This window comes from Garra rufa, chromosome 2, assembly GCF_049309525.1.
Source record: "Garra rufa chromosome 2, GarRuf1.0, whole genome shotgun sequence".
Lineage (NCBI taxonomy): Eukaryota > Metazoa > Chordata > Actinopteri > Cypriniformes > Cyprinidae > Garra > Garra rufa.
Genome location: NC_133362.1, coordinates 9,258,185 through 9,286,000, shown reverse-complemented (window position 1 = coordinate 9,286,000; position 27,816 = coordinate 9,258,185). Strand labels below are relative to the sequence as shown.

The following is a 27,816-nucleotide window of genomic DNA, read 5'->3' as shown; positions in this document are numbered from 1 at the left end:
CATCCTCTAATCCAGTTTTATTCTTTTTCAGCAAAAGAGGAAAGGAAAAAAAGGAAAACAAGAAAACAAAAAAAAGAAAGGCTACAGAATTTTATCTTATCCATATCTTCATTTTTTGTATGTTTTTTTAATGTTAACCTAAAAAGGGCAAAGTAATGCAGCTCTATGCTTAGAGTGAGAGTTAACCAGAAACACAAAGGAGGTTAAATAAGGATTTTTCTTAAGATACACAATATTCATCTCTTTTCTTCAGTTCTGTCCATGTCGACATCTCAACAGAAAACCAGTCAAAGTAATAAACAAAAAAAATTAAAATTAAACAAAAATTGAGAATTGAGACTCTGCCTTCCTCGTTCCCACCAGAGCTGAACACATCCCTCCATAATGCATGTGAGGGAGGGAAGGAAGGAAAGAAAGAAAGAAAAAGAGAAAGAACGAATCAAGAGAATACAGAAAGAAAGGTTAGCATGAGCAGGCAGGAGAAAGTACAGGAACTAGTGAGGATGAAGGAGAGAAAAGCGAGAAAAAAGGGCAAAAAAAAGCCACCGAGATCTTCAGCTGCTTTAAAAAGAGGCAGAGTGTATGATGCTAGGGCTGATGGGAGTCGTACGAGGTTACAGAGTGTGTTTATTCAGACCTGAACTGAGCTGAGCTGAGGGCGGCCCTTTCCCAACCGAACCCAAACCGAAGGGTACCGTCTGATTTCGCCTCGGCCCTCGTGCCGAACGGCGTACGAAAACACGGCTGTAAGTGCATATGTGAGTGTGAGTGTACGCAAGGAAAGCCAGCACGGCTCTGACGCGGCTCGAGCCGACGGGCCGCGGCAGAGCCGAGCTTTTTTTTTTTCTTTTTGTCCCGGGACGGGGTGACTCGTGTAATCCAGGTCGCCCCCCCTTCGGTGAGTGTCTGTCATCGGAACGTCCAGAGCAGAAGTTCCCAGAGGTCTGGATCGATTGATGTGTTTCCCCTGGAGTCGATCGCAGCCTCTGAGACGAGAGCAGTTCTCCAAAGTACAGACCGGCAAATTCGTCTGACCTGCTGACCTGCGTTTGGGCGCGTGTGGAGGGACAGATAACAGAAAGTTAAGGCTGTGCGGGTCGCCTGTGTGTGATGAGCACGAGGCTACAGAGAGGGGTCACAGGTCAAGCAGGGGTGTAGGTCCTCTGAGATGTGTTGGAGGAAAAAAGATGCCACTAACAGGTGAGTGAGTCGGTGGATGTGTGTGTGTGTGTGTGTGTATGTGTTTGGAAGTGAGTATGTGTGTGTGTGTGTGTGTGTGTGTGTGTGTGTGTGTGTGTGTGTGTGTGTGCAGGGCGGGGCGTTCAAGAGCACTCCTCTCCGATGCGCTGGCAGGTTCGGCCCACCTTGCGGTCCAGTTTAACCATCTTCAGCACGGCTTCCTCTCGGCCGCGGCCCAGATGGTCAAACATACAGTTGTGTTGCTCCGGCAACCGGTGCAACATGCAGAACACATAACCTGAGAATGAGAGAGAACGAGAGAGTGATCAAAATGAGATGAAAGTGTTGTGTAATCTGCTCAAGGTTGACTTTAATAGCACAGCACGGAACACCAGTCGGTTTAACGAATTTTAAACAGCATGCTCGAGAGCACATCTTGTTCCCTACACGCGCCGCCTCTTTAAGACATCTGAAAAGTCACTAATTACGTCACTGTTAACCCTGTTGAAGTGTTGGCTGTTTTAAACGAATGCCGGAGAGCTGTCACGGAGATTATAATGATTTCAGATCACTTCGAAGTAAAAAGAAATGAACTGGAGTGGTGCTTGGCCATGCATTGCAACACTGGGATTTTGGAGGTTGTTATGAACTGGAACACGTAAAAAAGAGTTTCTGTGATATCCTAAAGCTAGATACTGGTCGAGTTCATTCTTTGGTGGAATTCTGTTTAGTTTTTTGCATTTTTATCCCCTTTTCAAATCTAGTTTTAGTTTAGTGTCCTGGTGGAATACAAATAATTGTGTATTTAGATCATTTTAATAAATAAACAATTTGCAAATCAAGTACATAAATAAATAGAAATTTAGAAATCGGTTTTATAAGCCAAATAATACGAAAAAAAAAAAACTAATTTTAGCTTTTAATTCCATTTAATTTAATTGTGTGACTGAAATGACAAACGCTGTAGCTGCATTACTAGCTAAACAATAGAAACTTGTATGAAAAATAATAATCTAAAATAATGCATATCAATATGAAATCTGAAATTAGGGTTGTTCCGATTCCGATACTAGTATCGGAAATGCCGCCGATACCACAAAAAAATCTAGCATCGGAATCGGCGAGTACTTGAACCCACGTACCGATCCGATACCATTTTCTTAAGATATAAGTTATTCCCGCTAGCAAATCAGAAGCCAGTTCTTCTTCGCGGCTCAGAATGCAAACAGTGTTGCCACAAGCAACCACTGTTTAGAGCAGCGAAGAAGAAATACAAATGTGCTAGCAGTTTGTCCGCTAAAACGGCGGCATGTCTCATATGTAGGGCTTTATGATTTCTGCGATGCGGAAAACACGGACGGAATCGTGGAATCCAGTCAAAATGGAACTTACAGTTTAACGCAGAACGTCACAGAATTTGTCAAAGTTTGATGCATTAATCAAAGGTAGTTCATTACACTTAAATCAAATCGTGATATGGACTAATATTAAGCCAAAAACCAATTGTTTAAATATGAATTAATGAGTGGTTCTGTGTTAATAAATTGTACAGGCGCGTGGTTTGTTTACTCCTTGTACTGAAGCGCGCGGGACACTTGCGGTAATATTAAAGGGCTCCAGACTGTGACCAATTTTTCTGCCAGTGTTACTAATTTTCGTGAGCGGTCACACTGGCGCGACCACCGCGTTGTTCAACTCATAAGCTCTGCCATTTCTGTCTCAGATGAGAAACATAAAATGGCACGCGAAACGAAAGTGAAACTAACACGACACGTTTGAGCTGCTCAGCGCTGACCGTTTATCAGCTTGGACTGCAATGCAAACAAACTTGCACAAACCCCAAACAGCTTTATTTGGGAGCCAACGTTGATTTTGCGACACTGTTACTGCTGCGAGATGCAGTGAGGAGCATTTGAAAATGCCGCACAATGAATAAGGTTGCTGTGAGATCTAGTGAGAATCTTTCAAATTCTGGCCAAAATTCTCTGTTATAAACAGGGCTGATGTACGTCAGAAAACCAGATTAGTAATACTAACTATATGAAAAAATATTACTGTCAAATGTATGTCATATAATAAAAATACTCTAGTTCACTGTATATATCACTGTATGTTTGTTTTATTAAGGAATAAGTCTGAAGCACACAATAAAATAATTTATTAGTATTATCTACAGCTGTATATACAATTACACACCCAGGTATCGGATTAGTACTCGGTATCGGAATCGGTATCGGGAAGGAAAAATGGGTATCGGAACATCTCTATCTGAAATAGTACAAATCAATACAATAAAAAAAAAAGTTTACTAGACATCACATCCTTTAGACCAAGTTGAGCGATTTCTATGCTAGCAAACACCACTGTAGGTAGACCAAACGTAGACTGACTTCTTAGAGTGTAAAATCTGTGGTCTGAGCTAATTTCCAGGTAGATAAAGACCAGCTCGGCACACGACGGAGGATCCATTCCGTCTTAAGAGCCTCATTAAGAAGAGAGTCTCGTTAAGCAGTTTAATATATTCATTAATACACATGGTGTTTTTAATGAGTCAGAGATGATTAAAAGCTTACAATGTTTCAATTACTGCAGCCACAGAAGAGCTGCACGGCACTGCACTGCACACACCAGTGCATCATGTAGCGCTATTCAGGAGCGACGTCGCTGAAGCTGCAGCCACACGGTAAAAAATGTGCATATATATTGTAGATGAGTTGTCAGCTCTTGAATCGTCTGATGAGAAAGAAAAACATGGTGCAGTGTTGTTCTCACTGACTGCATGCAACCATGAACAAAGCTAAATGTGCTGCCTGGTTTGGGAAAGATTTGCTCAAATAAGGTTGGATCAGGTTTGAATTAGTCAAACACTTAAAGGACTACACTTCGCCCAAAAATAAAAACTAGCTGGAAAATGACTATCCTAAATGCAGATGAGTTTGTTTCTTCATAGGAACAGATTTTGAGAAATTTAGCATTACAGCAATTGCTCACCTATGGATCATCTGGAGTGAATGAGTGCTGTCAGAATGAGAGTCCAAACAGCTGATAAAAACATCATAATAATCCAAAAGTCTCCAGTCCATAAGCAAAATGTCTGTAATTAGCATTTTTAACTTTAATCCATTCCTTCTGGCTAAAATACAAGTCCATTATCCATAATAGTGTTTTCTCTAGTGAAAAAGACATCTCATCTAAAACAGGAAATATGAACTGCTTAGAAGTGAAAATAGCTCTAAAGAAATACATTGGTGGATTTTAATGTAAGAAGACTAAAAGAGATGGACTTTTTCACTGAAGAACAACCATTTAGAGTTAGAGATAAAGTTGAAATAGCCCTAATGATGGATTTGTTTGTTACAAGCAATCAGCTTTTTACTTCAAACGATGTTCACTGATGGACTAAAGTTGCTAACTTTATCAGCTGTTTGAACTCTCATTGTGACGGCACCCATTGACTGCAAAGGATCCATTGGTGAGCAAGTGATGTAATGTTAAACATTCTGATTAAGAAACAAATTCGCCTACATCTTGGATGACGAAATTTTCAGCCAATTTAAATTTCTAGTGTGAACAACTCGATTACTCGCTCACTGGACCGCAGGTTATTATACGTTACTCTACATCTGAACAGCATCCAAACAGATTTTCCTAACCCTAGGAGGAAAATGCGGCAGAGTTTTCAGCGTCGAATAACCGCGGGAGTCCTGTCTTGAGATAAACCCCGGCGGGATAATGAATCAGATGCGAGCTGTCACGGGAACAGTCAGATCCATAAGTGTATTAGCAGAGCAGTGGGAATTGTCATTAGACTGATGACTTACAATACCACCTTCAGTTTAACAAAACAAGACGAAAAATAACTAGCACAGGCAGGAGAACTGATGTTAACTGCGCAATTATATTTAAATGCTCCCTTTATTTCATTACCTACAGTTAGTGTCTAAAATTTAAACGACCGAGGGGGGTTAAATATACTCCGTTAGTTCTAAAAGTTCTCGCTGAAATTGCAAACAGTCAGCTGAGGAACGAACAGGCCCGTGTGGAATCGGCAGAATTGGAAAGCCCATCATTTACATCATTGTACGCGTCTTGGAACTACTGATGCGACGCGGCAAACCTAGAAAACTTTCGTTTTCATCAACAAAGCTGTCCAAAGTCCACACAGGCGAGTCAGGAAGCATTACTGTTTTGTCATATCATCTCGCAGACGACACGCCGTAAGATGACAGCCATACTAACCACAGCGACAGGACCCCAGCTCCTGTTGTACGAGCTCCAGTTTGGTTTGGCAGCGATGGCACCGCCGACGGTTCTTCTGCTTAGGAACTCGTGGAGAATCGTCAGAACATGAGGCCTCTCCCACACGGACACGCTTCTCCGGAGACGACTCGCTCTCCGAACCTGAGGCTGAACACACAAACACACTTTTTTAATGATTGCACAGTGGCAAGTGCTTCACTATTTGAGGTTTAAAAGGATAGTTCATTCGAAAATGAAAATTCTGTCATTAATTACTCACCCTCATGTGGTTTTAAACCTGTAAGACCTTTGTTCATCTTCGGAACACAAATTATGATATTTTTGATGAGATCCAAAAGCTGTCTGACCCTGCATAGTCAGCAACGCAACTAAAACTTTAAAGGCCAAGAAAGGTAGTAAGGACATCTTTAAAAAGTCCATTGTGACATCAGTGGTTCAACCATAATGTTATAAAGCTACAAGAATACTTTCGGTACTTTCATGAATGGTGGTGGAGACTGACCCATAAGAGAAGAAAGTGTTGAATAAAGTTGTTATTTTTGCTTTCTTTGTGCGCAGAAAGTATTTTAAGGAAAGGGTGTGACATGTGACCAAGTATGATGTTCCATATCTGGAATTTGCGCTCTGCATTTTACCCATTCAAGTGCACACACATAGCAGTGAGTATTGAACAAACACACACACACACACACACACACACACACACACACACACACACACACACACACACACACACACACACACACACACACACACACACACACACACACACACACACACACAGTGGGCAGGCAATGTTGTAGTGTCCAGGGAGCAGCAGGGTTCGGTGCCTTGCTCAAGGGACCTCAGTCATGGTATCGAGGGTGGAGAGAGTGCCAGTTACTCGAACCAGCGACCTTTGGGTTACAAGTCTAACTCTCTAACCATTAGTAGCTTTATAAAATTATGATTGAACCACTGATGTCACATTAACTATTTAACGATGTCCTTACTACCTTTCTGGGCCTTGAATGTGTCTGACGTTGCAGTCAATTTGTGTTCTGAACAAAGGTCTGATGAACAAAGGTCTTACAAGTTTGGAAAGACATTTTTTCGTTTTTTGCCAAACTATCACTTTAAAGGATGTAGGCCTTGCTAGGTATGTGCTAAAATGTTCTGAATGATGGCTGGTCAGATTCTAAGGTGTTGCCAACCAGTAAATGAGTAAAAAACCAGTAAATATGTGACCCTGGACCACAAAACCAGTCTTAAGTCGCTGGGGTATATTTGTAGCAATAGCCAAAAATACATGGTATGGGTCAAAATTATTGATTTTTCTTTTATGCCAAAAATCATTAGGAAATTAAGTAAAGATCATGTTCCATGAAGATTTTTTGTAAAATTCCTACTATAAATATATCAAAATGTAATTTTTGATTAGTAATATGCATTGTTAAGAACTTAATTTGGAGAACTTTAAAGATGATTTTCTCAGTATTTAGATTTTTTTGCACCCTCAGATTCCAGATTTTCAAATAGATGTATCTCAGCCAAATATTGTCCTATCCTAACAAACCATACATCAATAGAAAGCTTATTTATTGGGCTTTCATATGATGCATACATCTCAGTTTTGTAAAATTTAACCTTATGACTGGTTTTGTGGTCCAGGGTCACATATAAGTTATTTCAGGTATTTTCCAAACCTGTATGAGTTTATTTCTTTCATCACACACAAAAGAAGTTACTTTTGAAATGTTCGTAACTAAACAGCTGCTGGTAGCCATTGACTTCTATAGTATTTTTTCAAAACGATGGAAGTCAATGGCTACCATCAAACTACCATTAAAGGTCACATATTATACACCTTTTTGGAGGTTTATTTTAGCTGTTGATGTCCTTAAGAATATATATTTGCAGTATAAGTGCCAAAAACCATCTCAATATATTTTTACAGCTCCTCTCTTAGGAGCTAAGAGAGGAGCTCCTCTCTTTCACACTGTGCGTTGATTCTGGAAAATTGCTGGAAAGTTGCCAGAGTGCCTTCTGTGTAAACGCGAACACGTCCCGGGATTGATTCCGGGAATGATCCCGGGTTGGGAACCTAGTAAAATTGCTGGGATCAGTCCCGAAACGAACGCTGTGTAAACAAAAGCCAGAACCAATGGCATAAAGGCTGTGTGGTAGTGATGATGCCGTTATCGTGCGACTCTTCACGACAGAAAAATATGTGCAAACTGGAATAAAGCAGCGATCAGGGAGTTCCTCACTATCCTCGCTGAAGCACAGATCACTCGGCAGTCTTTACGGGATCTTTACGAGTTGTGTGTAAAGTACGCACAGATTCTGGAAAATCACTTTGTGAATGAACCAAATCACACAATTCCAGAACAAATCATGGGACACATTATCCGTGTATTTTCTGGAATCGATGTGTGAAAGAGGCTGAAGCTGACGTGCCACTGGTCTTTTATATTAATGTTGTCCGGAAGCCTGTGTAATGATGTAGTTTCCTGACATCTATCGACTGAACAGTGTTTTCTCGACTTGTTGCTTAGCAGTAAAATGGACGTGATGTTGGCTGGGGGTTTGACAAAGGGAGGGTGGGACGGTGGTTGGTGCTCGGGGTGGTGACTGAAGGTGGTGACTGAGTAGATCGGACGTCACATTTTTACGGAAATCACAGCAGCTCGTGAAAAGGAACAGCTAATTTATGCAGGCTGTGTGCATTTTACTGTAGATTGACTGTTTTGAAATATGTATGGTAGTTACATAGCCCCTATACCTTAGTTATTACGACAATATGAGACCTTTAAACTAAACTGAACTTTTACTTCTAAGCCATCAGTGTGGACCAAAGTGCTATACAGAAATAAATGAAACTTAAAAATAAAACACTGCATAGTCTTCCCTATATGAATTACATAATGCTTCATATTAAAGCTACAGGAGATATTCAGTCAAGCTATTCAATCTGCTAAAAACTACAGGTGATCGATTCACTTTATTGGCTCCTAAATAGTGGAATTCCCTGCTCTCCGAGATTAAGAATGCAGAATCCCCCAAGTGTTTTTAAATCATCCCTTCAAACTTACTTTTTTATGGTAGCTTTTATGTGATGTACTTACTTTTGTACATACTTTTTGTCTTTTATTATATTTTGGCGCTTTTCCACTACACAGTACCAGCTCGCCTCGGCTCGGCTCTGTTTGGTTTTCCACTGTGTAAAAGTTGTACCTGTACCGGCTTCCAGGTACTTTTTTTCGTACCACCTCCGGCGAGGTTCCAAGCGAGCTGAGGCGATACTAAAATGTGACGTGAAAACACAGCAGACTGCTGATTGGTCAGAGAGAAGTCACTATTCACTGCGTCATCATTGCACGCGCCAGCAATAGTATCCAGAATAACCCCGCCATTTTTAAAAAGTTTGGCCAGAGATTGCGTGACATATCCAATCCATTACATATTATGGCAACTCGGAAGAATATGCCGTGGTCAAACGAGGAGGAGCAGACAGCGGGTGTGTGTCGCGTAGAAGGTTACGTCATGGCAGTTTCCTGCAGCGTCGCTATGACAACCAGGTACTATTGTGGAGGTACAGGTACAACTTTTACACAGTGGAAACCAAACAGAGCCGAGTCGAGCCGAGGCGAGCTGGTACTGTGTAGTGGAAAAGCGCCATTTTACTGCCTGTACTTTTTGTGTGTATCTTTTAACTTTATAATTTTGTATGGAAAGCACTTTGAGATGCTACTTTTAAAGGCGCTCTATAGATGTATTATTATAATTATTATTATTATTATTAGTAGTAGTAGTAGTAGTAGTAGTAGTAGTAGCAGTAGTATAAGAGCAGTGATTTTCTCTTTTTTTTTTTTGCAAAAGGTAAATTAGGCTGCTGTCACTTTAAGACCTAATGCACAGATGTAATATACTGTAATATCAGGTTTTGACATAACCATGTTTATGTGAATACTGACTAAGACAGCGTTTTGACATAATTTGGTGTGTTTGATTGTTTGGACAAAACAAGCCATGAATGAGTAGGGCTGTAATGATAAATCAATTTGTGGATTAAGTCTGCGATCTTCCAAATGCATCGTGATTCTCTCAAATTGATTCTGAGCTTAGTTTTTAACAGCAGATGGCACTGCATGCTTTATAAACAGCCATACTCTGCTTGCTTCCAGTTTCTCTCACACACACACACAACTTAAACTTAAAATAATAATTTGTAAAGTTTGAAGCGAAATACAAGAGGGTTCACAGTTGGCTGTGGTTACATTAATCTCACCTCATAAAAACATCGAGCATTTGAGTATGCAGTTCAAAACTAGCCTAGAGCACCATCTGCAGTTAAAAACTAAGTTCAGAATCGATTCCAACAAGACTCGTGATGCATTTGGAGAAACACAAAAAAAACAGAATCAATCCATGAATCGATTTATCATTACACGCCTATGAAAGTGAACTAAACACTATGGCCATACCACCCAATCCTAATAGCGTGTACAACAGAGGGACTTCAGAGTGGGCAGAAAGTTTGCAAATACACTAGACAGCCACGTGGTTTGGCCAGAGCTTCAACTCTATTGATTTAGCTCTCTCTGACCTTGGTTAGTCAGTGTAAACCAGAGCTTTCAGTGGTTTTAGAGTTTTAGAGCCAAAAACTCTTCTTGTTTTTTGTGGACGGAGAGGTGGTAAGGAATGTGTAAAGCAATGATTCATCACATTTCTGCATTGATTCACAAAAAAATCTATCGAAAAATAACTGAATCATGTTGGCTAAAAAAATATTATGCGAAAACATAACAGATAAAGTAACTTTTGTGCAATTTGCAACACCTGATTACCTTCAAACAGCTGCTTTGAGATTTTATAACCACATTTGTACACTGCTGTGCATTTACAACTCAGTTCCTCAGTGGTGCGATGTGCTAGACTATTAAAAGCTGCCAGACGCACACATACACAAGAGCCGTGGTGAGGTGTACCTGAGTCGCAGGGTCGTTTTGTAGGAGTGGATAGCGTGCCGCGAGCTGTGTCTGTACTGGAGACTTCTGTGAGAGAGAGAATGATATAAGATTTAGATTTATGCATTTGGCAGACGCATTTATAAGAAGCGGCGCACGTTGCATTTATCAGTTTATGCATTCCCTGGAAATCAAACCCATGACCTTGGCATTGCCATTTAGATGCGTTTTTCTCTTGAACCCACCATTTGAGAACCACTGGTCTAGATGTCTAGATTTAGACTGGTTGTCATTTCACGTTTTTAAAAACTTAATAAACAAACAATCTAATATGTCAGTGCATCTTTTTAATCTGCTGTATTATCTTTCAGCAGTCTATTATTCTCTATGACTGCCATGTGATATTAAAATGATTAGAGCCCATCTGAGACTAGACGTGATGAGCGCGGAAATATCGTCTCAGTTATTAGAAGACACAGTTTGTGTGTCCTCACCGTCCTGTGCAGGAAGAGACGTGGCTTCTGTTGAGGCTTCTTCAGAGCTGGCTGGCTTGGAGGACAGGGTTTGGCTACTGCTGCTGCTCGTCTCGTTACAGAAGACTGCTGATTGGCTATTGCTTGAGCTGGGGGCGGACTCTGGAGTGCAGTCCTCGTCTGGCTGTTTCTTCTGTATGTCTGATGGAGAGAACAGAGAGAGTGAGTGTCTCTCAGACACACAGATTCAAGTATAAACGTGATTTTATAGACCATGTCATGTAAGTAACTTACCAGCAAAACATTTGGAGCAAAGGTTCATGGTTTTGCTGGACCTGGAGGGAAAAAAAAAAACGACAAAGAATTTTTTTTTTAAACATTAATATAGAGGAAAAACACATCTCTATTATGAAGCGATATATATATATATATATATATATAAAAAAATACTAATTTATTTATTTATATATATATATATATATATATATATAAAAAAATACTAATTTATTTATTAAATAAAAAAAGCGTAAACTTCAAGGTTCCAACAAGAAAATAATTATTTTTTGAAATATTGAATAATATTTATAATCTTTTATATTTATATTCAATATTAATTTTCTTGGTACCACAGCAAAACCTAATAAGCTGCTATATTCCCTTATTTAAAAAAGTAAATACTAATTTATTAATATACTTTAGGCTTTTTTTGTATATTGATTAATATTTATAATATGTACATTTTATATTTTTATTTAATATTAATTTTCTTGATACAGATTTCAATACCACAACAAAACCGAATATTGTTGAATTCACTTTTTATATATTAAAAAAAAATTACCAATTTATAAATGTACTAAAAAAAAGACGTAAACTTATCGGGGGGAAAAATGTATAATATTTATATTCTTGTTTAATATTAATTTTCTTGATACAGATTTCAACACAACAGCAAAACCTAATAAACTGTTGAATTCTCGTATCTAAAAAAATGTAAATACTAATTTATTGATAAACTAAATTACATCAAAAAAAGACATGTTAACTTCAAGGGTTTATAAAAAAAATTAAATATTGAATATTTATAATATTTTAATTTTGTTTTTATATAATAATAATTTTCTTGATACAGATTTCAATACCACATCAAAAAAACAAATAAATTGTTGAATTCCTTTATTACATATTTAAAAAATATACCAATTTATTAATGTACTAAATAAAAAAAATTAAAAATGACATGTAAACTTCAGGCTTTATCAAAAAATATTTTGAATAATATTTATATTTACATTTTATATTTTTATTTAATATTTTATTTTAATATTGATACAGATTTCAACACCACAGCAAAACCTAATAAATTGTTGAATTTCATTATCTAAAAAAAAAAATTGTACAATGTACTAAATAAAATAACATGACATGTAAACTTTAGGATTTATCAAAAAAGTTTTTAAACATACTTATAATATTTTAATTTTATATTTTTATTTAATATTAATTTTCTTGATACAGATTTCAATACCACAGCAAAATCTAATGAGCTGTTTGAATTCCCTTATTTAAAAAATAAATAAATAAATAAAATGAATTTATTAATGTTCGAAATTAAAAAAAAAAATACATGTAAACTTCAAGGCTTTATCAAAAAATAATAAATATTGAATAATATTTATTTTATTTACATTTTATATTTTTTTATTTAATAATAATTTTCTTAATACAGATTTCAACACCACAGCAAAACCAAATAAATTGTTGAATTTCATTATCTAAAAAAAAAGTAAATACTAATTTATTAATGTACCAAATTAAATAAAAAAAGACACGTAAACTTCAAGGCTCTCAAAAAAATATTTATTTGTAAAATACTGAATAATATTTATAATATTTACATTTTATATTTTATTTAATATAAATTTTCTTGATATAGATTAACACCACAGCAAAACCTAATGAATTGTTGAATTCCCTTATTTAAAAAAATGCAAATTTTAATTTCTAATGTACAAAATTAAATAACGATATGTAAACCTCAAGGCTTTATCAAAAATATATTTATTTTAAAATATTGAATAATATTTAAAATATTTAATATTTTTATTCGATGTTAACTTTTTTAAATTTGAAATAAAATCGTGTTTTACAAACTTATTCAGGTAAATATAAAAGCACAAATTGGAAAAAAATAAATGCAAATTAAATTAAATTAAATTAAAGGATCTCCATACTTTTATTCGATGCATTTCCTGCACAAGTCCATTTTCCGATTGTTTGTGATTACTGGATAAAGATGTGTAGAAATTAATTTGTTTCCGAACCGGTTCATCTGACTCACTAAAAAGATCTCAAAAAGTCTCAAAAGAACAATGAGCTCAAAACAAACAACCCTATACTGGCTTGCAATCAAGTTTTACTCTACACAAGAGCAATCCCTATTTAAAGAGATATTTAAGCGAGGCCATTTGAAAAGCAAATCTTAATAGTATGCAGTGTGAACAAAGCCTCAGACGCCTCTTCACTGGAGAGCTCTTCGCTGTTCTTTACCTGCAGGCTGAGGGTGGCGACATATCAAACACTTTATTTCCACGCACGCAAACAGCCGTTGCACTTCCTGCACGCTATCGAAAGTCTCTCTCAGGATGACACAGGTTAGCAATGAAAACAACATCAACAGACCTTCTTCAGCACAATCAAGAGCAATCATAATCAGGGCCCAATCAAGGAGGCGGAAGGAAGCATGGGGAGAGAGCAGGGCATTGTGGGTAGGAATAATGCATATTAAGAAGATGAGCACATTTGAGTCTAGAAGAGCACATCCCTACATGAACACACCGATGGGGTTGGAAAAGGCTGGAAAGGTGTTATTGACAGTGCTGACTGAGTAATACGCATGACGGTTGTCGTTGAAATAAGTTCAAATGGTTAAACCTGTCGAAAATCCATCAAAACAGTTAGTCATAGTGCCTCCTAAGCACTTTGACTGGCGGATTTATGCTATAATGACTACCTACCAAAACTGGCCTGCAAATCACCTGAATGGATCACACTGGTGAAAGAATCAACTAATTACAAAGCAAACAACTCAACCAATTACCATTTTTAATCAAATCAAAAAAGTAACAAACATAAGAATCTTTGAGCGAGTCAATTTTAAGCAGCCACTCGGATCGATGAAATAAAGCTACGTTCTATACTTGCAACCTTCATTATGTCTGCAATGTTTACCAAGGATTTGCTGGTTAATGATCTAAAAAGAAGGTGATTATCAGTAATTAAAGCTATGTAATGACAACTAGTAGTAACAAATGAAATACAGTCAAAAGTTTTTGAACAGTAAGATTTAAATAAGTTTTTTTTAAAGAAGTCTCTTCTGCTCACCAAGCCTGCATTTATTTGACGGCAAAAACAGTAAAATTTTGAAATATTTTTACTATTTAAAATAATTGTTTTCTATTTTAATATATTTTAAAATTTAATTTATTACTGTGATCAAAGTGAAATTTTCAGCAGCATTACTCCAGTCTTTAGTGTCACATGATCCTTCAGAAATCATTCTAATATGCTGATTTGAGGTTCAAGAAACATTTATTATTATTATCGATATTTTAAAAAAGTTCAATAAATTTTTTAGGATTCTTTGATGAATAGAAAGATCCAAAGATCGGCATTTATCTGAAATAAAAAGCTTTTGTAACTTTATACACTATATACCATCAGTATATGTTTGTTTGTTTTTTTTTGAGAGAGAGAGAGAAATTATAGATTAAAGAAATCACTAGAAATTACTTTTATTTAGTAAGGATGCTTTAAATTGATTAAAAAAAAAGATGATCAAGCCATTTATAATGTTACAAAGGATTTCTATTTCTGATAAATGATGTTTTCTGAACTTTCTATTCACCAAAGAAACTTGAAAAAAACTGTACTTTTCAACATAATAATAATAATATTAATAAAAAATGTTTTTTGAGCAGCAAATCCGAATATTAGAATGATTTCTAAAGGATCATGTGACTGGAGTAATGATGCTAAAAATTCAGCTTTGAAATCACAGGAATAAATAACATTTTACAATACATTCAAATACAAAACAGTTATTTTAAATAGTAAAAAATATTGTAAACTTTTACTGTTTTTGCTGTACTTTGGATCAAATAAATGCAAGCTAGTGAGCAGTAAAGACTTCTTTAAAAAAACTTTTGCATAAAAACTTTAAGTTGTTTGCAAATAAAAACAACTTAAGTTAGTAAAATTAATTTTAAAAATTGTAAATGATTGCATAAGTTAACAATTGGATAAAAAATATTTGTAAAATGAATCAAATTGTAAATGATTGCATGAAAAAACAAACAAACAATAATGCTAAAAAGTACTTTGGATCAAATAAATGCAAGCTAGTGAGCAGTAAAGACTTCTTTCAAAAAAAGAAACATTAAAACTCTCATGGTTCAAAAACTTTTGCATAAAAGTTTTTTTTTCTTAAGTTGTTTTGCAATACATAAAAAGACCTTTAGTAAAATTAATTTGAAAAATTGTAAATGATTGCATAAAAGTTAACAATTGGATAAAAAAATATTTGTAAAATGAATCAAATTGTAAATGATTGCATGAAAAACAAACAAACAATAATGCTAAAAAGCAATAGATATTTTATATAAATATCTTTAGAATAATAAAACAGATCTTAAACTATTAAGAAAAATGGCAACTCTAAAAAACAACAAAACATATGACATTTTACTCAAATTGTGCATCAAAACTTTTATATATTTTCAGGAAATGCGACAGTGTTCGTGTATTTGTGTGCATGGTCTTTATTATTTTACTGTTTTTGCTGTACTTTGGATCAAATAAATGCAAGCTAGTGAGCAGTAAAGACTTCTTTCAAAAAAAAACATTAAAACTCTCATGGTTCAAAAACTTTTGCATAAAAGTTTTTTTTTCTTAAGTTGTTTTGCAATAAATAAAAAGACCTTTAGTAAAATTAATTTGAAAAATTGTAAATGATTGCATAAAAGTTAACAATTGGATAAAAAATATTTGTAAAATGAATCAAATTGTAAATGATTGCATGAAAAACAAAAAACCAAACAATAACGCTAAAAAGCAATAGATATTTTATATAAATATCTATAGAATAATAAAATAGATCTTAAAAACTATTAAGAAAAATGGCAAATCTAAAAAACAACAAAACAAAACATATATGACATTTTACACAAATTGTGCATCAAAACTTTTATATATTTTCAGGAAATGCTACTGTTCGTGTATTTGTGTGCATGGTCTTCCTCGGTCACATGACTCCAAGCCAATCAAGCCGGCCTCTCTCCGGATTAATCTGACATCTCCTGTTAAATGTCATCTGCAATTACGGCTTATGAAAAGAGGCAACAGCCCAATCAAGACTCCAGTGCACACACACCTCAGCCCACCTTCTGATAAGTCACAGTGTGTGCGGCACATTCGGCAACCCGAGGAACACAAATCACATCACACCATTAATCAAGCCATTTTACTAAATAACCACAATAACACTGAATCTAATTCAGAGATGTGATTGATGTCGCGCTTCCTACAGAACGAACCCACCCGCCAATAATTGGCTCTAACTGCATGCTAAACAAAACAACATTAACATTTTAATGTTGTAAGTTTTTTTTAATTAATTAAAAAAAAAGTTTTTTCAAAAACAGCAAATGCTTATGTAACACCTGCTAACACTCACAGCTAAATCTCAACTGCTTTTAAAAGCAATGCAAATTTGGGAGTTGTTCTGACTGATTCATGAAAGGATCCATTAGTTCGCCCCCAAAAATAAAACTCTGTCTCACCCACAAATTGCTCTAAACCTATGCTCAACAGACTCAACAGAAAAAAAGATATTTTGAAAAATGTTAGTAGCCAAACAGTTGCTGGCAAGGTTAGAAATGTACTTTTAAATTTACAGTATAGGCCAAAAGTATTGACTTTATGCCAAAAATCATTAGGATATTAAGTAAAGATCATGTTCCGTGAAGATAAATACATCAAAACTTTATTTTTGATTAGTAAAATGCATTGCTAATAACTTCACTGGAACACTTTAAATGTGATTTTCTCAATATTTACTTTTTTTTTTTTTTGCACCCTCAGATTCCAGATGATCAAATAGTTGCATCTCTTCCAAATATCCTAACAAACCATACATCAACGGAAAGCTTATTTATTCAAATTTTTTTTTTTAATGTACCCTTACGACTGGTTTTGTGGTCCAGTGTCACATATGTTGTCTTTATTGTCAAATACTTAAATTTAGCCAATTACTGTAATTAATATTTAAACTGTTCTCAATGAAAATAGACTGCTTAAAATTGTATCCAAATTGTAGATGTAGAAAACAGGAGCTCATAGGTCTGCATTATTATGACAAAAATTATTATTGTAGATTACTGCTCTTTATATTGTACAAATTATTATTAATATTGATATAGAAAACCATCTAAAACATTTGTGTTTTGTTTTGCAATGAAGCTACGAAATTAGTCTTTTATTTACATCATATCTGCACTGTGTTGTTTATGAAGAGAGAATCTGTAAGCGTGCACACACTTCAATCCACGCCCAGCGCCATTTATTTTTGAGTCCTTTAACTATTGCTAGGACATCATCCCCAGGCTTCATAAACTTGCGCTCCATTTTTTTTTTTTCTCTGACAACGCTAATGTGACATTGACGTATGGGTGTCAATCATACTGTGTTGCAAGGACCCACCCTTCTCTGCTTCTGATAGGCTTGTAACGTTAGTTAAAGCTGCGTTCCTCTTATATGATTGGTAGGTGAAATAAATTGGCACGGTGCCGGAATACTTTAAGCCTGGGTTTCTCAACTCTGGCCCTCAATGTCCACTTTCCTGCAGAGTTTAGCTTCAACCCTAATCAAACACAGCTGAACAAGCTAATCAAGGTCTTCAGGATCACTAGAAAGTTACAGGCAGGTGAGTTTGATCAAGGTTGGAGCTAAACTCTGCAGGAAAGTGGACCTCGAGGGCCAGAGTTGAAAACCCCTGCTTTAAGCCCTGGCTCACTGATGTGTCAGAAGGAAAAACAATGCATTAAGAGCCAGGGGTCTAAACATTTTGAATTTGAAGATCAGGGTAAATTTAACTTATTTTGTCTTCTGGGAAACACATAAGTATCTTCTGTAGCTTCTGAAGGGCAGTACTAAATGAAAAAAAAAAAATGATATTTATACAAAATAAGGGAAAATCTTCATTCTGTTCAAAAGTTTTCACCCCCAGCTTTTAATGCATTTTTCTTCCTTTTGAAGCATCAGTGAGTGTTTGAACCTTCAGTTGTCCTCAAGTGTGAAAATATGATAAGTTATAAATTCAACTTATCATATTACTATGATACGCTGTTCATCCAACTTGGCTGTGCTTTCAATTTTATTAAAGGATGAAGCTGACTGGTTGGTTCATGTCACATGGCCTGCGGTGAGCTTGCGGAATTTTGAAAAATTTTGTTTTTATCTCGATGCGGCGCGGACGCGCCTGGAAAAAAACGAGCGGGTCGCACCGCGTCGCTTCCATTACGAGCGCGCATACCACGCGTCTACAATTGAAATAACAAACTTGAGTAGGGAATATGGATCTCAAAAAAAAAAAATCATACAGTCATTGTTGGAAAGGATTCAAATACACAAATGCTTAAAACCACAGGACCTGAAGGATTTTTCTAAAGAACAGTGTGCTGTTTAACTGTTCAAGAGTAACAAGGGACTCATGAACAACCATTACTGAACAACAACAACACAGTATTAAGAATTAAGCGTATGTAAACTTTTGAGCACGGTCATTTTTATAAATTCAACTATTATTTTCTCTTGTGCACTATATGTAAACATCTTTAAGTGAAATACATTGTTCAGGTCAGTACTAAAAAAAAAATATCATGCATTTTGTATGATCCCTCTTATTTTGGTGAAATAATTAACATTTTGCAGATTCTGCAAGGTGTATGTAAACTTTTGACTTCAACTGTACTTCCTGTCTTTGTAATATTTCACCATACAATCTTTTCTCATTGCATTCACCATATGTTTTCTAGGGCAAGAATCAATTTGACTGGTCATATTTGGGGTTGGGAACTTAAAACCCCAAATATTAATTAATTAAAATACCTAAACAGACAGACTGCTCTTTAAAGATCAATGGAGACCAAGAGAGTTTACCTGTCTAACATACACTCCCATATATACATCCATGCAAATGCTCTGATTTACTGAAACAGGACACTCCAGAAACGGAGCTGCCCTTCACCAGTATGTGAAGTCCTACCTAATTCTCAAGCAAATGCATACAGAAACCACCAAATCTCTATGTGTGTGACATCAACATCTACACCGCCTCAGCAAGCGACATGTTTAAAAAGCAGCTGCTGTTCAAGGTCTGATATTACTGCGCTTACATTGAACTGAAAATTAGAGCAGCATTGAAATGGTGAAGGCTTTCTTTAGCAATAATGAGAGTATTCTGTGGGAATCACAGGGGACGGCGCATCCAAACACAACAGATGATCTCACCATCCACTCTCATTCCCTGCCCGCACCAGCTCCCAAAAGATAATGCATGCTTGAAAATGAGAAGGCCGACGTGCTAACAGGTGTTAAAATGGAAGATGCCAGATGGAAGTTCGGAAATGGGATGAAAAATGAAATGCCACTGCTGCCCTTCACACTTCAGCCCCTCTGAACTGCGGCGCCCTCTATCTACACACACACAGAAACGTCTGGAAGAGTACAGATTTTGCTGTAATTTATGCACCAGGCATTTTTGTTATGAATAATCTGGTCTTTCGGTTTGCATCTATACAGCTCCAAACAAAAACTTAAATATAATCAAGTGAAATTACATATTTAAAGGGATAGTTCACCCAAAAATGAAAATTTGATGTTTATCTGCTTACCCCCAGGGCATCCAAGATGTAGGTGACTTTGTTTCTTCAGCAGAACACAAACCAAGATTTTTAACTGAAACTGGTGCAGTCTGCCAGCCATACAATGGGAGTGGATGGGCACCAGACCTTTAAAAGTAAAAAAAAACATGTACACACAAATCCAAATTACACCCTGCGGCTCGTGACGATACATTGATGTCCTAAGACACGAAACGATCGTTTTATGTGAGAAACTGTATAGTATTTATATAATTTTTTACCTTTGATATACAGCCATGTTCAACTGTCATGAGCACAAGCTTTTCATCCGGCTCGTTACATGTGTGCGCGCTCTGGCATAGTTTACGCAAATGCCGAAAGCGATCTAATTACTTGCGCTTATCCTGATTCAAACCGATTTAAACCTAAAAGATTACATTTGCTTGCGCAAACTCATCCGGGTCTGTTGACTTTTCATCAATTTCCCCTTCCGGTGTTTGCGTAAACTACACCAGTACACATGAGCGCGTTCACATGTAACAAGCCGGATGAAAAGCTCGTGCTCATGACAGATGGACGTGGCTGTGTATCAAAGGTAAAAAAATGATATAAATACTGTTCAGTTTCTCGCAAAAAACGATCGTTTCGTGTCTTAGGACATCAATGTATTGTCACGAGTCGCAGGGTGTAATTTGGATTTGTCTGTGCATGTTTTTTTCACTTTTAAAGGTCTGGTTAGGGCTGCACGATTTGCAGAAAAAATCTAATTGCGATTTTTCTGATCAAAATTGCGATTTGTGATTTAAAATGCGATTTACTACTATTTGATAAAAGAGCTGCAGGTTTGATATGGTGGTTTTAACAGCACCAAAGAAAGACCAAGCATAATCACAAAGTATGCTACACTGTTCTACTGTTTATTTAAAACCTCTTAAACATTGTTGCCTTTTTTTAAATAAAGTTGTCAGTTATCATGACAAATTAAGAAAATAACTACAGTATCTTAAATAAAATTAAATTAACAATTAAAATTATATAATAAAATATTAAAATCTTTTATAATTAAAAAAATAATAATTATATAGTATTTTATAATAAAATGTAATTAAAATCTTAACCTTTTAGGAATCCAAACACACTGTAAACAATTTTACATCAGTAAAACACTGATGATAACCTACATTAAGAGACACTTTGTTGGGAAGTTGAGCCGCTGCTCCCGCTCATCTTTTCCAAATGGCGTTAACGTTATTTGCTCAGTACATGAAGTAGAGACCTGCACTCCTACGGGAGTATAGCGAGACCCGAGGCAACCGACTGCGGCGCGGGACAAAACTTGATGGACGAGTGCGGCTGTTCGGGACGCGGGAAAATAAAATGATTTGCGGGACCCCCGCAAAATAGAAATATCTAAAAAGCAAAATATTGTTATTCATCTATTGCACAAAAGCAGCAAGAACAACTAGTATACAACTCACAGCTATCATTAGTAAGCACAAGGATAGGCAGTCATCAGAGGTGTTTAAGTTAGAATCCACTCACTGCTCAAACATTCTTGCACAGTGCTGAATATTGCGTGCTCGCGAATTAAAACACACGAAGTGTTGACATTGTGAAAGATTCATTGTGCATAATATTCATTGTGTTAGAGCTTTATGAGATCGCATATGAACTGAGATGTCAACTTTAGCTTTGTCTGCTTGCATTCTGCTATGGATACACACAGTAGCTCATGCTTGCTCTTCTGTTAAGAATAACAGTGGTTTGTGAATGTTGATGCTTAGCCTATATAACAAATATTTTGTCAGGAACGTTTATGCTGGGGTTTTGTGAAACTTGCGAGATGTTACAAAACTGTTTCATGTAAATTCAATTGATGTACTGAAAAAAAACTATATAGGTTACTTTTATGCAGGCAGGAGCGGGACAAAACATGAATGTCGAGGTAGGAACGGACCGAGATCAACATATTTCTGCGGAGGCGGGACTGAAAAATACGTCCCGTGCATGTCTCTACATGCAGTGTTAAAATGCCCCCTATTGGTTAAACTCTGCATCAAACGTAATATAAGCATGAAGACGTAATATGCACTTGAAGTGACCTGTCAAAAACGACTTAAATGCTTTTTACCACATTTGATAATCAATCGAAATAATCGCAGCTCTTGCGATTTGAAAATCACACCCTTTCAAATCGCGATTTCGGTTTAAAAACGATTAATCGTGCAGCCCTAGGTCTGGTGCCCATCCACTGCCATTGTATGACTGGCAGACTGCACCAGTTTTAGTTAAAAATCTTGGTTTGTGTTCTGCTGAGGAAACAAAGTCATCTACATCTTGGATGCCCTGGGGGTAAGCAGATAAATGTCAAATTTTCATTTTTGGGGGAACTATCCCTTTAATTCACTAAACCATCTATAAATACACATTACCACATAGTTATTTGATTAATAATCTAGCAAAATAACTATTATATGACATCATGAAAGAATTATCTTAAATAGCTAATCCAAAAATGACAATTCTCATCATTTACTCATCAAGTTGTTACAAACCTGTATTAGATTCTTTAGTATCTTTTTTCTGTTGAACATGAAAGATCATCTTTTGAACAATGCATTTAACCAAAAAGTTTAACTTATAATTGTTTGTTTACTCATAAACTGAAACAGGTTTGGAACAACTTGAAGGCAATTAAACAATGACAATTTTCATTTCTGGGCAACTATCCTGTTATTAAAGGATTTTATATTCACACGTCTTTAAAATTACTCTAGACCACCTGAGCGCAACCTGTTCTGCTATTATCCTCACTATAGTTAACCACATACTCAGATAACCTACTGCACTAAAGATGGGCTGAGTTTACTCACGTGACTTACCATCAGATACATCACAGCCGTCGGTTTAACCTTGACAGGTTAGTGAGAATGTGCTGTTGTTGAATGTACAGTTCAAGTAGGTGTGCGCAATTTTTCTTGACACTGGTTATCAAAACAGAGCTGCATTTGCTTGTGTCATTTAACACCAGTTGGGCAAGTCTACACAAGGTTGAGGGAAGAACCACTCACGTTTTTAGACTGCTTTTACACATGCAACAGGTTAGCCGAAACCTTTCCCTCAAGTATCGGTTTGCTGGGTTTTATGTTTTGCCCAATCAAAATAACTACCTTACAAAAGCATGCTTGGTGTAATGCATGCCAGGCATGACAAATAATGGTCTACACTTTAGATTTTGATGAAAAACAAGACCGCTGACATTAGTGCCATCGCATGCCATTAGTACTTAAGTGAACTATAATTTAGTCCACATTAGTCCATTTACCAAAACCAGATATAAACAGGAAAATGTTTATGCTGGTGCAGCAAAGTACTAATAAGAGGTTGTGGGTCTTCATTTGACCATCAGAGTAAACTTATACAGAAAACAGAGAGAAAACAACTTTTTATAAGGTTTGGTGATTTACTTTTGAATGCATTTAAAATTCAAACATGCATTTGGTCTAAAATGGCTTAAATTGTTTGTTTTTTTTACCATAATTTTGACTAAACAGCTATTGCAACCAATTGTTTGTTAAAAATCTGCAAGGTTTTATTCTAAACAATCACAAGAATGCTGTAATCATTGCCATTTATATGCACCAATAAACAGTAAAACAACATCTAACATACAGTTTTTTACACATTAGACCAAGTTTAAAGCAATGATGCCAACAAATGAACAGCTTTAACTAGGGCTGGGCGGTATGACGGTATATATCGTTAGCGCGGAATGAAATGTGTACCGTAAAAGGATTTTTTATTCCGTGTATACCGCAAAATGTAAATAAGTGGGCGTGGCCTACTCATGTGCAGCCCGCATAAGGCTGAGACTGGTCAAACCGTTGAATGCAAGACTGAAGGATACGCTGGGAGGTTGTAAAAACAAGGAAAAGGAGAAACGAACAGACGAGGAGGGCTCAAAAGAAAATCCTGAGCAGGAGGAGGAATAAAATACAAAATAATCAAATAAAGATCAAGTCCTTTTCTTTTCTTAAATATTCAAGCTTATATATTATATAAAGCCCTTTTGTACATTTTCTGGAATAACTACCTATATAAAAAACTATATCGTGAAAGATATCGTTACTGTGAAATAAAATTTTGGTCATACCGCCCAGCCCTAGCTTTAACAGACTGACAAATGAATTGAACTTAACAATTTTACAAATCATGATTTACTCTAGGGCTGCAAAACAATTAATCGCATTCAAAATAAAAAATTATGTTTACATACTTTGTGTGTACTGTGTATATTTATTATGTATATATACACACACACACACACACACACACACACACACACATATTTTTATAAATATTTCCATGTATTAGAGCTGCAAAACGACTAGTCACAATTAATCGATTCAAAATAAAATTATGTTTGCATACTATCTGTGTATATTTATGCATATAAATGCAAACATATGTATATATATATTTTTTTAAATCGTGCTTTGTATGTATTTGTATATAAACACTATATATAAAAATTTGACATATCTATAAAACATTTTTCCTTCCATGTGTGTGTATTTATAATAAATACACAGTACACACACACATATATATATACACACTTGTATATAATTTATATATAAATCTAATATATTTTCCTCAATACATACATATGTGTATTTATATATACATAATATACACAATACATACACATAGTATGTAAACAAACTTGTAAGTGATTAATCGCGATTAAACGTTTTGCAGCCCTAATTTACACACCCTCATTTATTTCCCAGCCTGCATGATTTTTTTCATTAACCACGAAAGGATAAAACTACTGTATGTTATAAGTATGACTTCATCATACTTAAAACTGTGCTTTCTTTGGAACTTATTTAAGAAATAACAATCACAGTGAAAGGAAAACAGGGACAGAAAAAAACAGATGGTAAGTAAATAACGACAGAATTTCAGACTAACTTGCAACAGTTAAATCATAAGCATTTAATCATTAAACACTAAACAAACCACCATAAAGACAAGCAATTTATTACTGGTAAAACTTTAAACATCTGATTTACAAGCAATCATAGCCACGCATTGTTGATTCAACATACACCTCTTTTAGGGCATTTACTGTATCATTTCTTACATCTCTGAACTAAGGAAGTCTGCAAGTCTGAATATGGAAAAAGAATAGAGATGAGCTTTGGTTTAAAATCCACAAGACACACAGCCATCAAACGCCAGATATGATGCTCTGTTAACGTCCAGTTTCAAATCTCATGTGCATCTTCAATGACAGCAACTGTGTCACTTGAATAAAGAGTCCAAAATAAACCACAGCTACAATCTATTTGAGTCTTTCAGTCAGACAAACGTGACACATTTAAAGCAGAGAGCTGAAAATGATTAGAGTGATCATGACGAAGATGAAAAGACCAATTTGTAGATTATTCATCACGTGTCAGCATTTTTATCTAAAATAGACACACCTATGTACACTCACACACACACACCTTGAAGTAAACCTTGACTTCATTCCAGAAAATACTTCTGTACAAATGACAATGACAGCACTCAATTGAATCATTATCGCCATTACTATGGTTTACTTAAACTTTATCTTAACAGAACCTAACATACATAATAATCTAAATCTAATAGTAGTTAGATTTCCAGTAAATGGATTTTATTGTCATGTAAAACATGACAATGAATTCTGAATTGAAAGAGAACCAAAAAAAAAATGACTCAAACAGGTAGTCCCACCCTAAACTCACAACATTGGTTCAGTGAACCTTGCTTTGTCAGACTGGATGGACCACAGCAGTCTTCTAATTGACTGCTGGACGCAAGTTTTGCATATCTGACCAATCCACCACTGATTGGTCCATTTAAAAAAAAATTATTTAGAATTAGCAGGCATTTCTATCACATTCATTTTCCTAAACTCCATTTGTGCAACCGTGACCTATGCAATCAAGGACACCATCAACTGATTTACAATCTAATTTAGAGAAAACAGCAAATTGAGCCTATTTTATAAAAGCTGAATTGCGGGGTAAAGTGAGAGGGGCTTTATGTGATTAAATATCACCTGATACACGAGCAAAGCAACATGTAATTACTGGTGTACCATCAGCATTTGATACAACCCTTGCTTTATTATCTTTTTTTTTAATGAAAGCAAATGGACAAATGGCTAATAATAGGCTGTTGAATGATTACCTGTCAGAGGTCTATCTGTCTCGGTCTTGCCCAGATCTGGTGCGTTTGTTTCGAGCACAGACAGCAAGGAGTGTCAAATGACTGCACCTGTGAGCCTGACACGTGCATGAAGAAGAGCCCTGATTGATGTGTCACTCAAGAAAAAGTCAATCTGTCATTAGCCTTCGATGACTGTGTCTCAAAACCTAGGGAGGTGGCTACCTAGACAGCATTTTAAAGCATCAGAGGTGTGTATCACATGTTCAATATGGTGTCTAGATAGGCTACTCAATAGGTTCCCTATGATGCCAAAACCTGATGTAAGCAAATACAATGACCAATATGACGTCTAGGTAGGAAGCATGTCCAAAAAAAATTCCCAAAATGTTGTCTAGGACAAGGGTTTTTAAACTGGGGCAAAGGGACCCCAGAGGGATGCAAGGGAGTGCTAGGGGTCTGTGGAAAAGTTTACAGAAACACAGTGTAAAAAAAAAAATGCATTAATAATAAGATTTAAAAATAATAATTGACCAAAATAAATCAGTTTTTAAGAATGTCAAATTAAACAAATACTAAATAATAAAAAATATTGCTATAATAAATTAGTAGGACAATTGTGTGGTTACGTAAAATAATATTTTCCAAATAAATAAATAGAAATATATGTATAAAACATTTGTTTACAGTGGGTGGAAATTGGATCTTTTTCACATAATATATAGCTGTTTTCTTTTTTTTATTCAATCAAATAAGGATGATCATATTTGGGGGTCTGTAGCTTCTAAAAGATTTAAACCGCTTAGGCAAGGAAGTCAAAACACAATGTTAAAAAAATAATAAAAATACAGTACAATGTCATCTGTGATGCCCTAAAAAGCTGTCTAGGTAGGCACCCTACTAGGTTCTGATACACAACCCATAAATTATGCCACTTTTAATGCTCAAAATGTTGTCCAAGTAGGCAGCACACTAGATTTTGATTACATCCAGAATAAAAGATGCATCCTATAATGTTGGCTATGTGGGTTTTGATATATAATAAAAACGACGTCCACTATGATGCCAAAAATCCAGTATACGCCTATGAAGTTCATTGCATTTTAAATGTAGAACGAACATTACACAGTCTATAATGGCAAAAACGCTGTTTAGATAAGGTTTTAAACACAGCCAATGATTGTGATAGAGGACAGTGAGATATGAGTGATCTGTCAGTCCAGCTCATAAGGCTCGTTAAAAACCTCTAAATCGTCCAAATCTGCGGTAGATGAGCCATGATTTTTACATGCAATGTGTGTTTGGTGGATGTATGTGTTTTAAGTGTGTGTTCGAGGGGAAACAGCAGCTGTGGATGTGAAAAACAGGAGTGGTTGTTCCCCACCCCCATCCATCGGCCTACAACAATGAACAACAAACACTCCACATTTAATTCTCATTTATCGCCATTTCAGCATCAAATTCGGCGCACGGGTACACTCACGTGTTAAATGAATCATCTTACCCCCAAAATCCACAAGGGCAGCGGGGAGGAATACTAGGCGGCTTGCTGCGCTCGCTTCCTGTGTCCCCCATGGCGGCGATGTGAAGGCGGCAGGTTTCTGCAGGAAACACCGGGGATCCGCTCGCGGCCTAGTGCTTGTGCGGGAATTCCTCGGCTCGACGTTTAATCAAAAATGCTTTACAACGAAATCCCCGAGCTGAAATTGCAGCGTAAGATGTGAAGGATGCAGACTCGAGCGGCCGTTACTATGAATTCGACGTAATTTAGACAAAAATCAAGAAATTAACGGCCGCGTACAGTCCGACGGACCGCACCGGGAGTCGAGG

General features: G+C 36.1%; 1 protein-coding gene across 2 annotated transcripts; it reads right to left on the bottom strand.

Annotated features, from left to right (window-relative positions):
* Positions 1–27,816, bottom strand: zfand3 (zinc finger, AN1-type domain 3). 2 transcript variants are annotated; one of them, XM_073834852.1, is made up of 6 exons: positions 27,470–27,816; positions 11,156–11,196; positions 10,883–11,062; positions 10,410–10,475; positions 5,419–5,586; positions 1–1,477 (listed from the first exon to the last, which is right to left on the bottom strand). In XM_073834852.1, the coding sequence occupies exons 2-6, from the start codon at positions 11,181–11,183 to the stop codon at positions 1,323–1,325; spliced, it is 597 nt and encodes a 198-aa protein (XP_073690953.1). In that variant the 5' UTR covers positions 11,184–11,196; positions 27,470–27,816; the 3' UTR covers positions 1–1,322. The 2 variants fall into 2 exon arrangements, with proteins under 2 accessions (XP_073690953.1, XP_073690952.1); XM_073834851.1 differs by having other exon boundaries at positions 27,491–27,816.

Bases quoted from the DNA above. Each gene is read 5' to 3' on its own strand.
- zfand3 (XM_073834851.1), bottom strand. From the start codon at position 27,561: ATGGGGGACACAGGAAGCGAGCGCAGCAAGCCGCCTAGTATTCCTCCC. The intron at 10,476-10,882 runs GTGAGGACACAC...TCTCTCTCACAG, and splicing joins GTCTCTTCCTGCACAGGACG to AAGTCTCCAGTACAGACACA. The intron at 1,478-5,418 runs GTTAGTATGGCT...TCTCATTCTCAG, and splicing joins GCTGGGGTCCTGTCGCTGTG to GTTATGTGTTCTGCATGTTG.